We start from the raw sequence: 15,201 nt of genomic DNA, 5'->3' as shown, positions 1-15,201 counted from the left end.
ATAAGTATCACTCTCTCAGTACAGCAGTGTTTTTCAAAAAAGCGCACGAAACCTCTTCTGATATTTGCCGCTGTAATGTGCACTGGCTGGAACATCCCCATCTTCCGGCCTTGGCACAACCATTGCCACTGGACACTCTCCACTAATTTCAGGGAGATAAAGACCAATAACAATTTGAACAAGCTGCTGAATGTCACAGAAGGTTCCACCTGAAGGTTATGCTGATAGAGTTAGATGAAGAGGGGTGGGAGTAGGCCATTGTGGAGCATAAACACTAGCATAGGCCAGTTGGGCCAAATGGCCTGTTTCTGTGCTGTACATTCTATGTAACTTGTAATCATTATCTCCTTTTCCCCCTTCCAACTCTGATGGTAATGAGAATTATTTCTGTGGCTTTCCTTGCAGATTTCTTACTTGTTGCAAATGACACATTTCTCTGGTTGCATGTCAGCTATATTCAAACTGCTGTAGTAGGAATGGATACATGGCACTCCCTTCAATAGGTGCATTAAGTAAAAATTGCTAGGCATCATTTCTAAAAGTGCACACACATTCTGAATTTGCAACACAGACAACCTTACACCGTGGACTGTTTAATTAGGTTGGGCTTATGAAAAATTCAATAACTGTAAATAATTACAGTACAGTATGAATGATAATGATGGTACATGTACATGAGAGCCCTGCCTCTTGTAACTTGTTATAACCAGTCATGCTCCTCCATTGCAGTTTGGCGAGCTTTCTAATATCATTGCTTTTGCTGATATAGCTTTTTAAGCCTCTCCAGAATATGACTGGCATCTGTTGTCGAAACTGTGATCTATACCAACCATATATTTATGCTGACAGATACATGAACGACATAGCATACACTTTTCTGAGCAATGCCAGGCTTGTCTGTGATTTCCTGCTAGTTACTATAATAAAATTCAGTTTTGAAGGAAGAAAAAAACCCCAAGATTTTAAATCTTTTTATTATTTTTATATAAGATTGAGGGCACAGTTTGATTTGAATAGATTTATTCTAGTAACTATAAACTGGTTTGTGATCATCATACTAAAGACATTAGTTCACTGTACCACTAGGTGGCATGCAGTATAGCAATAAAGAGTGTTTATCTGAAATCCCACCACCAGATGGTACTGACAGCAGTATAGAATCATAAAATGGTTACAGCACAGAAGGAGGCCATTCAGCCCATCGAGCCCATGCCGGCTCTTTGTAAGAGCGATCCAGTTAGTCCCATTCTCCCGCTCTTTCCCCCTAGGCCTGCAGATTTTTCCCTTCAAGTATTTATCCAATTCTTTTTTGAAAGCCGCAATTGAATCTGCTTCCACCACCCTTTCAGGCAATACATTCCAGATCATAACTACTCGCTGCGTAAAAAAAGTTTTTCCTCATGTCGCCTTTTGCTCTTTTGCCAATCACCTTAAATCTGTGTCCTCTGGTTCTCGACCCTTCTGCCAATGGGAACAGTTCCTCTTTATTTACTTCATCTAAACCCTTCATGATTTTGAACACTTCTATCAAATCTCCTATTAATCTTCTCTGCTCTAAGGAGAACAACCCCAACTTCTCCAGATAATCCACATAACTGAAATCCCTCATCCCTGGAACCATTCTAGTAAATCTTTTCTGCACCTTCCCTAAGGCCTTCACATCCTTCCTAAGTTGCGGTGCCCAGAATTGGACACAATACTCCAGTTCTGGCCAAACCAGAGTTTTAAAGGTTCAAAATAACTTCCTTGCTTTTGTACTCTATGCCTCTATTTATAAAGCCCAGGATCCCATTTGCTTTGTTAGCCACTTTCTCAACCCGTCCTGCCACCTTCAAAGACTTGAGCACATATACCTACAGGTCTCTCTGTTCCTGTACCCCTTTTAGAATTGTGCCCTCTACTTTATATTGCCTCTCCTCGTTCCTCCTACTGAAATGTATCACTTCGCACTTCTCTGCGTTAAATTTCATCTGCCATGTGTCCGTCTATTCCACCAGCTGTCTATGACCTCTTGAAGTCTATTACTATCCTCCTTACTGTTTACTATACTTCCAAGATTTGTGTCATATTCAAATTTTGAAATTGTGCCCTGTACACCCAAGTTCAAGTCATTAATATATATCAAAAAAAGCAGTGGTCCTAGTACCGACCCCTGGGGAACACCATTGTATACTTTCCTCCAGTCTGAAAAACAACCATTCACCACTACTCTGTTTCCTGTCACTTAGCCAATTTCATATCTATGCTGCCACTGCCCCTTTTATTCCATGGGCTTCAGTTTTGCTGACAAGCTTTTTATGTGGCACTTTATCAAACACCTTTTGAAATTCCATATACACATGAACTGCATTCCTCTCACCAACCCTCTCTGTTACCTCATCAAAAACTCAAGTTAGTTAAACGTGATTTGCGTTTAACAAATCCGTGCTGGTTTTCCTTTATTAATCCACACTTGTCCAAGTGACAATTAAATTTGTCCCGGATTATCGTTTCTAAAAGCTTCCCCACCAAAGAGGTTAAACTGACTGGTCTGTTGTTGCCAGGTTTATCCTTACACCCTTTCTTGAACAAGGGTGTAACATTTGCAATTCTCCAGTCCTTTGGCTCCACACCCATATCTGAGGGGGATTGGAAGATTATGGTCAGCACCTCTGCAATTTCCACCCTTACTTCCCTCAGCAACCGAGGATGCATCCCATCTGGACCGGGTGACTTATTTACTTTAAGTACAGCCAGCCTTTCTAGTACCTCCTTTATCAATTTTTAGCCCATCCAGTATCTCAACTACCTTCTCTTTTACTGTGACTTTGGCAGCATCTTCTTCCTTGGTAAAGACAGATGCAAAGTACTCATTTAGCACCTCAGCCATGCCCTCTGCCTCCATGCATAGATCTCCTTTTTGTTCCCTAATTGGCCCCACCCCTCCTTTTACTACCTGTTTACTATTTATATGCCTATAGAAAACTTTTGGATTCCCTTTTATGTTAGCCGCCAGTCTATTCTCATATTCTCTCTCTGACCTTTTTATTTCCCTTTTCACTTCTCCTCTGTACTTTCTATATTCGTAAACAATTTTACAACACCAAGTTATAGTCCAGCAATTTTATTTTAAATTCACAATTGTGAATTTAAAATAAAATAAAATTGCTGGACTATAACTTGGTGTTGTAAAATTGTTTACAATTGTCAACCCCAGTCCATCACCGGCATCTCCACATCTTTCTATATTCAGCCTGGTTCTCACTTGTATTATCAACATGACACCTGCCATACACCCCCTTTTTCTGCTTCATCTTACTCGCTATCTCTTTCGTCATCTAGGAAGCTCTGGCTTTGGTTACCCAACTTTTCCCCCTCGTAGGAATATACCTAGACTCTACCGGAACCATCTCCTCTTTAAAGGCCGTCCATTGTTCGATTACAGTTTTGCCTGCCAATCTTTGATTCCAATTTACCCGGGCCAGGTTCATTCTCAACCCAATGAAATTGGCCCTCCTCCAATTAAGCATTTTTACTCTAGATTGCTCCTTATCCTTTTCCACAATTAATCTAAACCTTATAATACTATGATCACTGTTCCCTAAATGTTCCTCCACTAACACTTGCTCCACTTGACCCATTTCATTCCCCAGAACCAGATCCAGCAATACCTCCTTCCATGTTGGGCTGGAAACATACTGATCAAGAAAGTTCTCCTGAACACACTTCAGAAATTCCTCCCCCCGTTTGCCCTTTACACTATTACTATCCCAGTCTATATTAGGATGGTCGAAGTTCCCCATTATCACTGCTCTATAGTTCTTGCACCTCTCTATAATTTCCCTGCAAATTTGCTCCTCTATATCCTTCCCACTAGTTGGTGGCCTATAGAATACACCCAGTAGTGTAATGTTTCTTAACTCTTAACCAAATAGATTTTGTCCTTAACCCTTCAAGGACAGTACTGCAGGCTTCTGAGAGCACAGCACAGAAATTATACCAAATGGGCTTAAAACCTGGCCAGTGCTTGGCAGTTTATTAATGCAACTATTCCCATTCTACTTAACGTGTACATTAAAAGTTGTGCCTCTAAATACAAGCATGCTGTCAGTTAAGAAGCATTTCCATTTTAACAATAAAATTGAGCTGAACATACCTTAGGAGTAAACATGTAACGGATGCCATCCAAAGAACCTTTCAGAAGAAGACCTCGAACCAGAAAGCAGATAAGTACAACATAGGGAAACAGGGAACTAAAATACATCACCTGAAAAAAATTGTATTGAGAGATAAATTATTTCCAGCAAATCAATAACCTCAGCCTTTTCTTTTGCAGATCTAAAAGATGTGTGAACACTAACAACTTGATAACTGCCTTTTAACCAAGTCTGCATGATTGAAACTTGGCTACATGCAGTGATACAGAGGTATCAGGTTCAGATCTGCTGGTATCTTCTATACAGTATGGCCAGCCACAGATTTTAATACAGCTGGGCAGTAGAAAGTATCCACGTAACAAGAACATTGTCTCGATTAGGAATCTGTACACTGAATGTAAAAGGTCATCAGAGTAATAAAAGAAACAGCAGTTACATCTTCCATTTTTTTTATCCTCAACAATTTTCTCCTTCCCATCAACCTCCTATCCGGCTCCTGAAGGCAATCGCCCTCTTGTTGGCGTACAGTGCCAGTCACTCTCTGGCATGTCACTTGAGTGGCCATTCTTCACTGAGTTTCTCCAGCAAATTTTACCGTGTGGGTCATCACTGTAAAGCCAGATCCTTTTCTCACTCAACGTTCACACACAAACAACAACAACTTGCATGTATTTGATCCCTTTAATGTAGGAAAAGGTCTGCAGGCACTTTACAGAAGCACAATCAGACAGAAATTGATATAGAGCCAAAAAAGGAGATATCAGCAGGGGTGTCTAAAAGCTTGGCCAAAGAGATGGGTTTTAAGGAGGGTTTTAAAGGAAGCGAATGATGTTTATGGAGGGAATTACAGAGATTAAGGCCTAGATGGCTGAAGGCATGGCTGCTAATGGTGGGGTGAAGAGATTTCAGGATGCATAAGAGGCCAGAGTTGGAGGAATGCAGAAGTCTCACAGTTGTAGGGCTGGAGAAGGTTACAAATGTGTGGGGAGCACCAGGCCATGAAGGAATTTAAACATGAAGATGAGAATTTTAAATTTGATGTACTGGGGAGCCAGTATAGGTCAGCGAGCACAGGGATGATGGGTAAGCGGGACTTGGTGCAGGTTAGGGTACGGGCAGCAACAGAGTTTGGATGAGCTGAAGTTTATGAAGGGTGGAGGGTGAAAGGCAAGCTAGGAGAACTTTGGAATTGTTTAATCTGGAGGTGACAAAGGGTTTCGGCAGTGGATGAGCTGAGGCAGGGACAGAGACAGGCAATGTTACGGAGGTGGAGGTGAACTGTCTTTATGATGGAGAGGATATGGATTCAGAAGCTCAGTTCTGCTTTTTGAGCCAGCATGTAGAAAGTCCTACAAGAGAGGGGGCGGTACTGGACCTAATTCTAGGGAATGTGGCCGGCCAAGTGGAAGAAGTGCTAGTAGGTGAGCACTTTGGTGACAGTGACCATAATTCGGTGAGATTTAAGGTGGTCATGGAAAAGAATAGGGAGGGGCCGGAAATAAAGGTTCTAAATTGGGGGAAGGCCGATTTTAATAGGATAAGGCAGGATCTGGCCAAAATGGACTGGGATCAGCTGCTTGTAGGAAAATCTGCATCGGAGCAATGGGAGTCTTTCAGAAGGGAGATTGAGACCATACAATGGCAACATGTTCCCGTAAAGGTCAAGGGTGGTTCCAAGAACTCCAGGGAACCTTGGATGTCAGGGGATATACGAGAATGGATTAGGAAAAAAAGGAGGGTTTTTGCAGATAGAAAAGGCTAAAGACGGAGGAAGCCCTAGAGGAGTACAAAAAGTGCAGGGGGATACTTAAAAAAGAAATTAGGAGATCAAGGAGGGGCCATGAAATAACACTGGTGAGCAAAATAAAGGAAAATCCTAAGATGTTTTATAAGTATATTAAGGGTAAGAGGATGACTAGGGAAAAAATAGGGCCCATTAGGGACAAAAATGGCAATCTGTGTGTGGAGCCGGCAGATGTAGGAGGGGTTCTAAATGAATTTTTTGCATCTGTTTTCACTATGGAGAAGGACGATGTAGACATAGAAATACGGCAGGGGGACTGTGATATACTCGAACATATTAACATCGAGCGGGAGGAGGTATTGGCGGTTTTAGCAGGCCTAAAAATGGATAAATCCCCAGGCCCGGACGAAATGTATCCCAGGCTACTGTGTGAGGCAAAGGAGGAGATTGCGGGGGCTCTAACACATATATTCAGAACCTCACTGGCCACAGGGGATGTGCCAGAGGACTGGAGAACCGCTAATGTAGTACCATTATTCAAGAAGGGGAGTAGGGAAAAACCGGGGAACTACAGGCCAGTGAGCCTAACATCAGTGGTAGGAAAATTATTGGAAAAAATTCTGAAGGACAAAATTAGTCTCCACTTGGAGAAGCAAGGATTAATCAGGGATAGTCAACATGGCTTTGTCAAGGGAAGATCATGTCTGACTAATTTGATTGAATTTTTTGAGGGGGTGACTAGGCGTGTGGATGAGGGTAACGCAGTGGATGTGGTATACATGGATTTCAGTAAGGCCTTCGATAAAGTCCCCCACAGGAGACTGGTCAAGAAGGTACGAGCCCATGGAATCCAGGGTGCCTTGGCACTTTGGATACAAAACTGGCTTAGTGGCAGAAGACAGAGGGTGATGGTCGAAGGTTGTTTTTGTGACTGGAAGCCTGTGGCCAGTGGGGTACCACAGGGATCGGTGCTGGGTCCCTTGCTGTTTGTGGTCTACATTAATGACTTGGATATGAATGTAAAAGGTATGATCAGTAAGTTCGCTGATGATACAAAAATTGGTAGGGTGGTAAATAGCGAGGAGGATAGCCTCAGTCTGCAGGACGATATAGATGGGTTGGTCAGATGGGCGGAACAGTGGCAAATGGAATTTAACCCGGAAAAGTGCGAGGTGATGCACTTTGGAGGGACTAACAAGGCAAGGGAATACACAATGAATGGGAGGACCCTAGGCAAGACAGAGGGTCAGAGGGATCTTGGTGTGCAAGTTCACAGATCCCTGAAGGCGGCGGAAAGGTAGAGAAGGTGGTAAAGAAGGCATATGGGATACTTGCCTTTATTAGACGAGGCATAGAATATAAGAGCAAGGAGGTTATGATGGAGCTGTATAAAACACTGGTTAGGCCACAGCTGGAGTACTGTGTGCAGTTCTGGTCGCCACACTACAGGAAGGATGTGATCGCTTTGGAGAGGGTGCAGAGGAGATTCACCAGGATGTTACCAGGGCTGGAGCGCTTCAGCTATGAAGAGAGACTGGGAAGATTGGGTTTGTTTTCCTTGGAGCAAAGGAGGCTGAGGGGGGACATGATTGAGGTGTACAAAATTATGAGGGGCACAGATAGGATGGATACTAAGGAGCTTTTTCCCTTCATTGAGGGTTCTATAACAAAGGGACATAGATTCAAGGTAAAAGGCGGGAGGTTTAGAGGGGATTTGAGAAAGAACTTTTTCACCCAGAGGGTGGTTGGAGTCTGGAACTCACTGCCTGAAAGGGTTGTGGAGGCAGGAACCCTCACAACATTCAAGAAGCATTTGGATGAGCACTTGAAATGCCATAGCATACAAGGCTACGGACCAAATGCTGGAATATGGGATTAGAGTAGACAGGGCTTGATGGCCGGCGCGGACACGATGGGCCGAAGGGCCTCTATCCGTGCTGTATAACTCTATGACTCTGGGTCATGTGGGATAATGTGGTTGTGAACAGTTGGTTCAACCTGAGACAGTGTCTGGAAGGATGATGGAATTAGTGGAAAGAGTATGGAGTTTGTTGTGGGGGGGTGGTAAGGATGATGGCTTCTGTCTTCCCAATGTTTAACTGGTGGAAAGTGGCTTCTTCAGGAGTGGATGTTGGACAAGCAGTCTGACAACATAGGCAGTGGAGGAGTCGAGACAGGTAGTGCAGAGATAGAAGTTGGGTGTCGTCAACATACATGTGGAACCTGACCCCATGTCTTTGGATGCTGTCATCAAAAGACAGCATGTTGATGAGGAAGAGGAGGGGGCTAAAGATAGATTCTTGGGGGACTCCAGTGGTAATGGTCCACGGGCGGGATGAGAAGCCATTGCTGGGGATGTTCTGGCGCAGTTGGATAAGTAAGAATGCATTCTCTCCATACTACAATGAGGTGTCAGCCTGGATTTTGGGCTCAAGTCGCATGAGGGGAGATAGGAGAGAAATTAGAAAAAAATGGGTTCAGGGCTAGGGCAGGGGAAACCTGAGTGGAGGTGTGGCTTGGTGGGCAAGGGGAAGGGGGTATGTGGCACAAGCAGCAGAACAGATGGTCTCAATGTTGATGACAAAGAAGTCCAGGAGCCCCTCACATTTGTTGGAGGTGTGGGTGGAAGGGACAAGGAAGAGGGGTTCAAGGAGATGGTTGGTAGTGGAGAAAAGGACTGAGAGTTATCTTTGCATTCCAGGATGATCCTGGAGTAGTAAGCAGTTTTGGCAGAGCACAGCAAGATCTGCCGATAGATGATTAAACCAGTTGAAGGAAAAAAAGGAGATAAAGGTATTGGGTTCTGGTCTGAAGTGACAGCCAAAATGCACACATGAATGGACACAGAGGAAATTCAGGTTGCATAGGCTTGGCAAAGATTAGGAAAGACATGTCCTGGTTGGAATTTCGATGAACAAACGTCCAGGTTCGGAGACAGTTGTGGGCACAGGCAGACTTTTGCTTGCTAGCGACAAGGAGTGACAAAACTGGATGTTTTCCCTTCCCCAACCCAGGACACTGAGGCTAACTAGCTTCCCTACACTCCCAGGCTTAGAACAGCCAGCCAAGCACAGACTGGGAGGTCAAACCTGGGACCTTCCTGCTCTGCACGCCCAACTACTCAATGGATACATTTCTTCCATTGTTTTTCAATGGTAGCGAGTTCGACCTTTGAGCCCCCACTGAGTTGTCTTAAAAAAATAAATCTTATCAACACTTTATTTTTTCTAGTGGTTTTTAAATACTGCAGGTTTTTTTAAAAAAATATTTATATTGGATCACTGTCACAGCTTTACATTCACTAAACATAACACAAGAACAGACTAAGGGTATTATATCAGTTATTTATTTAGGGGAACAGCATGCCCTGAGCCGTCCATACCCAGAAGATAGGCTTCACTTGTTTTTGATGACCTAAGCCCAAAAATCGCCTTTGAACTTTTCTGATGAAATGACTAAGAACAGTTGCAATACCCAGAAATGTCTCCGCCTCAGGACATTGGAGCCAGTTCAGTGAATATTAAATCAACCTATTTTACTACTTTTGTTGAATGGGAAGATCTGAATAGTTAGCATAACTTCTGCCTATTGACCATGAGTGCATGATGGGCCTACTATGCAGTACCCTAAGATGGAGGAGGCTATCAGCCCATTTCATCCTTTAAATGAGATTTGTGGCCTGCTAAGCGGCTCTGTTTTTTTTAATGAATTCAATGCTCCTAGAACATCTTGGGTGTTTTTCCTGTGAATATTTTCTTTCCATGATTTTCAATCTCAAAATACTTTGTGTATGGGAGCAATCAAACCTCTTTCCAGAAATGGACATGCGCAAATGCTAGTCTGAAGAAGAATAGGGGGTTCTCGTAGTCCCTGGCCCAACAATCCTTTTGATACCACCAAAAATGGATGAACTACTCATTCATCTAATTATCTCCATTGGACATTGCAACAGAGAGTGGCTACTGCATAACAAACGTCACTGCTCTCCACTTGTGATGTTATAAAACACTATAAAAATGCAAACATGTCTTTCTAAAATCATATACAATACTTTTTGTAGCTCCATAAATTCAGTTAGTGATTGTTTTCCACCACAGAATTGCCTGGTAACACTTAATTAAAAATACAGCAGAATCTTCGTAATCCCCATTATGAATGCTGCAATGGAAGAGAGACTCCTCAACAAGTGGATAACGGATAATCGAAAGTTCCCAAAATTTGGTCTTACGTGTAGCAAAATCCTTGGGATGGCAATAAAGAAAAATACAAATAACAAAATGTGAATTTAATTTTTCTTCGACTGTTAGATTGACTTACGTCAAACAGGAGGAGTTTGGTGCTAGTGGGCTGCGCAGTGAGGGTCCTATGCAAGGGTTTGTCATGCAAAAATTCTGGCAGAAAATCAGGAAGAGGGATAATTGAAGGCTCCACTGTGCCATCAATTTTCGGATCAGGAAATCAGACTGTTATATGAATTTTCTTCTGACCAGTATGCCTCAATACTTATGGATGGAAAACGAAGACTGAATGGTGCTCCCACATTAATAATAATTTAATATGTGTGCTAGGTGGGACGTTCTGTGGAAGTAGTGCATCTCCCTCGGGGAGCTGAGTAAGGGCTAACTAACACTGTGTGGGTAAACAAATAGTACACACTGATGCTTCACACATGTTGAAGTGAGATTGGGGAGGCGTAAATAAAGAAAAACACTCGTATATTTGGAATGTCGGTGTTAAGGGGAGCTGTGCAAGTGATCATACGGTTTTAAGTCATCTGATATATGTTTAACACAGCAGTAAATGCAAAGTCACCTACTATTCATGAGTTTCTACAGTGTATTCAAACAAACTTTAAGCCAGAGGCTAATGAAAGCAGAACCCAAAGGACAAAAGAGTAGCACACGTGAAAGAAATTATAATAGCTGTACACAAAAGGGTGAAGAAATGCCCTGCTGTAGGTTTTTATTTATTTCCCCCTTAATCTGTGTATGAAATGAAATTGGACAACTGGTATAGGGGAACAAAAAAGCACAATACAAAGAAATTATTTTTTTTAATTATTAATTAAGAAGTGTCTTTTTAATTACTCATGTCATAAACCCCTCTGTAAGATGAAGTCATGCTGTAGGATTAAATGAGCATAGTTGGTGTGGTTTATGTACACTGGGCAGATGGCATCATTAAAATTCTGAGTTCTGAGCAAACAGAGTTCTCACAACCACACTTTTGAGCCAATCTCATTTAAATCTAGCCTGCTTCACCATGGGTGCTTTCACAGATGGATGGCTGAGGAGCTCCCTTGCTTCTAATGGCAGCAAATGGCTATGATCAGAACCAGGAGGAAAAAAGCTGGCAATATCAGAATCTATCTCCTTAGAATGGAGAATGGGGATCTTCTATATGAATAGCTATTTAGCCTTTGTCTGCTAAGAGAGTCTGGTGTTATGTAAATTACTTTATAGAAAACAGCAAGGAACCAAATGTGTTAATGTGTTTTTATAAAATTCCTCTGTCTACCAGTTTAACCATGGCATTAACCTGTTTAAAATAAACAGTTTAATGTTTTTCTTGAAATTACAGGCAAAGGATTTCCATACAAACGTGTGAATGTGTCTTTTACTAATACTGGGAAAAGTGATTTTAACATTACATAGCAAAAAACAATTTTTCTTTTACCAAAAAGGCAGCTGCCGTAAGACAAGAAACAACCCTGCCAATCCCACTGTTGAAGATATATGCAGTAGCTATGCACGTTTCTGCTAATTCTAAAAAATACAGATCATTGAATAGTGTACTGTTTGACTACCAAGATTTAAACAGGTTTAATTTTTATTGGTAATGCATCCTGGCTATTATCCTGGAAAATCAATCTCTCCACAGACCACCCTCTTCTCTTTGTATGTTTATAATAACATTTCTTATGTTTGTTATGTATGTTCAGTCTGTCATCTATGTCATATCTCTGTAAAATTTGCTTCTTTCCATTGGCTAAGTGTCTGTTTTCCTCCTTTCTAATTGGTTACTTCCTATTTTTGTTATTCATCAATCATATTATGCTAAACCACCCTTCCTAATTTCATATTCTCTTGCCAATCACATTCCGGCAAAACAAATTCTCTGTGAAACACCAGACATGACAGATTCTCTTCCCCCTCCCATGCCCCTAAAATAAAAGGTAAACAAAAAATAAACATACCTATTAACTCAGCTCCAACAATGCCTCTCCCCTTATGACATCCTGAACTTCTCCCCCATACCTCACGATCTCCACACAATCATCTAACTTTCCTGCTCAGAGATCCCCAACGTGAACAAACAAAATGCACATTCACAGGAAAAACTACAAATTCCTACGAACTATTGCATGGCTGAGACTCAAACCCATAAAAAAGGATACACTTCTTTTTTCATGTGACAGACACTCTGTGAGATATGCATGCACAGGGATTCTGTCTCCAGTGAATACGCTCCTGACTTTATTTCATTAATGTTGCCGCCTGGCGATCAGAAAGACAAATACATGGGTAAATTTTCACCTTCACCGCCTGGTTGATCATCTGGTGGGGTAGATCCCCTGCCTTTTAATAAAATCCATCTGATTTTCATTTAATTAATTTCAGGCAGGTTCTATAAAGAGAGGGTGATCCACTCCGCTAGATTATCACTCAGGTGGTGAAGATGAAAATTTACCCCATAGCGTTGAGGGAAGAGAAAGGGGATAGATCCAGTTGAAGGTGGATGGGAGAGGAAGAGAAAATCCTTGAGAGGGAAAGGGAGAGCAAAAGATACCTGGGGTGATTTTGGTGTGGAGGGCAGGTAGGGGACAGGGCATCTTCTCCACATGCCTGATAACGTTGGCAGGAGGTCCAATTGATTTTGGTTGTTGCAGCCACATTTAAATAGAAAAGGAAAGCTATCAATGAGCTGCTTATAGGCAGCTTACCATTTGGGAAGATGGGAAAGCTGGCATAGCAAATGCCCAACATGGGCACATAGCAGCACCTTAAAGCAAGCAGAGTTAAATAGAGCGGCAGCTTTCAGCAGCAGGAGAATTTTATGAGCACCCACAGGAACAAGGAGAAGGACTTATGGAAGCCTTTGAGGCTCATAACTCTCAAGACTGAAGAAAACATGAGTTCCAGACCTGCTTTCAGCTTTTCCTGACTGCAGCTTTAAATAGCGCTATAATGGCCTCCTCCTGACCTGAACCACCCTTGGTTTGTGGGCAGGTTGAGAAAGTAAGGCTGCAGTGCTGATTGGCACAAAACTGGCATTGGGGATCCTGACAATGTGAGTTGACTCCTGCTTGGATATTTTAATTATTCTCCTGCCTAATTTCACTTATGGTTGTAAAGGGCGGGATAGTGAGACAAAAATTGGCTCCACTTTCTTGGGGACCCGACTGGGGGCTAGAAAGTCACTGTTGGTATGTGAAGGGAAGGAAGGCACACTCCTTTGAATGCGGCAAGAAGAGAGAGGGAGAGATACAGTGTTGTGGGAGATGGAAAGAGAAAAACTGCTTGGAGGAGGGAAGACCGTCTTGAGGGGGAGGCAATGGAGGAAAAGAATGGAGCTGGGCAAGCTAACGTTGTTTAAGTAGGGTTATATCTTGAACCTAAGAGCCAAAACTGAAGCTGAGCTATTCTAAGTAAAAAAAAAACACAACAAACACCAATTTTTGTTGGTGAAATCTGGAACAATGAGATAATGGTCAAATCTACAAATAACATTTATCCTCATTCTCTGTGTAATGGATCTGTGAACTGATGAGCAGGTAGTGGCAAGAGGCTGCAGAGAAACTAGAGGATGTAACTGGAAGGGTGCAAATGTTAGGTTGTTTCAATAGCTACACCGTTTTAGTCTCTCTAGCAATTGTTGGTTGCTGAAGTGTTCTGATCAAGTGAACCCTCACATGATTCAGCTCACATTCAAATCAAGGACATACCATAAATTCACCAAAGCATGAATTGGTGAAATCTACCCTATAGTTTTTGAACTTAGTTCGAGCCCAGCATAGGAACATAGCAACAGGAGTAGCTCAAGCTTTTCTTGTGGCTTGGCCAGATCAAGTAAAGAGCACATCAGTTCAAAGTGAAAGTGTTGACTGTGGAATATATTGTTATAGATTGCTTTCTCTACCTGTTAAGAAATATGGAAGCATTCTTGTCCCCAAATTAAAAATTTAACCAGGTTGACAACTTTTCATGTTAGAAAATTAAATGAAGAAATCTAGTTTTTTTATGCCGAAGCCCTGGAATTGTGAGATTCTGCAGCCAGTGGACTGGATTCTCACAATTTCAGGGCTAACGCATATATTAAAATTAATGAATAGAACATTGGGAGTACTGTGAATCAAGCACACTGATCTCCATGCTTAATCCTCCAATTTGTACTTCTGTTGAGCGAGACTCCACACTAGGAGCAGGCCATGAAATTTCGGGACTGTAATTTCTACTTTACATAAAAATGAATAAATCTTATCATTCATATTTACAGATGTGAATGGAAAACAAATATTTTGCCTCAATGGGAAGTAGGTATATTCGAGACAAACTGAAGATAAAAATCTTAATACAGTGATTAATTCTGGCAGAGTCAAGAAAAACACTAACCTTTCCTGAAGATTGAATGCCTTTAATCATGGCGAGACACACCATAAGCCAGGCTATGAACAGGCAGATAGTCATCTTCCAGTTCAGACCCCCGCTCTCTGAGATAGAGTCAGATATATCCAGCGCTTCTCTGTACCAGAAATAGGTAGTGGCGGAGCTTTTTTCACATTCAGGCACAACAACTGAAACAAACGGAGAGACATCACACTGTTTGCATCACTTAACACACAATGACATCTCAAGATACAAGATACCGCTGTTGCATACTCACAGGTCTTGGTGCCATTTTTCTCCAAGGGACACTGATCCCAGGGCAGTGGATGCTGAAAGGACTTGGACAAGTAAAAGAAGCTCCAGCCAATAATGACATTGTAGTACAGAGCTACAAAGAAGCACACCTACAATCAAAACACCAAGATGCATTTTACAATCCTTTCATTGTGTTAATTATAAGATTCCCCAGCAGATTTTTTTAATAATAATATTTTGCAAATTTTCATGTAGAATAATTATAATCTGCAAATTATGCTGTGCAGTATTATTATCCAAATGCTTAATGTGGTTACATCAAATTCCTTTTACTGCAGGGTTAACGCCTGCTAAAGTAGAGATTTGATATGAATGCACAAAACTAAAGCATGCTATAGTTTTCCAGTTTTCTATATCGAATAAATTTTTTGTGCCTGTCGAGTTTGTCAGCTCAGCCATG

The 15,201-nt window shown here is 41.8% G+C and overlaps 1 protein-coding gene across 1 annotated transcript in view; it reads right to left on the bottom strand.

The window, feature by feature from the left end:
• Positions 1 to 15,201, bottom strand: part of slc6a15 (solute carrier family 6 member 15) — a 34,189-nt gene that overhangs the window by 12,774 nt on the left and 6,214 nt on the right. Inside the window, exons 4-6 of the mRNA XM_067999457.1 lie at positions 14,764 to 14,890; positions 14,493 to 14,674; positions 4,136 to 4,246 (exon numbers count right to left, since the gene is read on the bottom strand). Coding sequence (XP_067855558.1) covers positions 4,136 to 4,246; positions 14,493 to 14,674; positions 14,764 to 14,890 — 420 coding nt within the window. The remainder of the gene's footprint in view (positions 1 to 4,135; positions 4,247 to 14,492; positions 14,675 to 14,763; positions 14,891 to 15,201) is intronic.

The sequence above is a fragment of the Heptranchias perlo genome, chromosome 18 (genome assembly GCF_035084215.1).
Source record: "Heptranchias perlo isolate sHepPer1 chromosome 18, sHepPer1.hap1, whole genome shotgun sequence".
NCBI classification, from domain to species: domain Eukaryota; kingdom Metazoa; phylum Chordata; class Chondrichthyes; order Hexanchiformes; family Hexanchidae; genus Heptranchias; species Heptranchias perlo.
The sequence above is the reverse complement of the archived record's forward strand: the minus strand, read 5'-3'. Positions and strand labels throughout refer to the sequence as shown.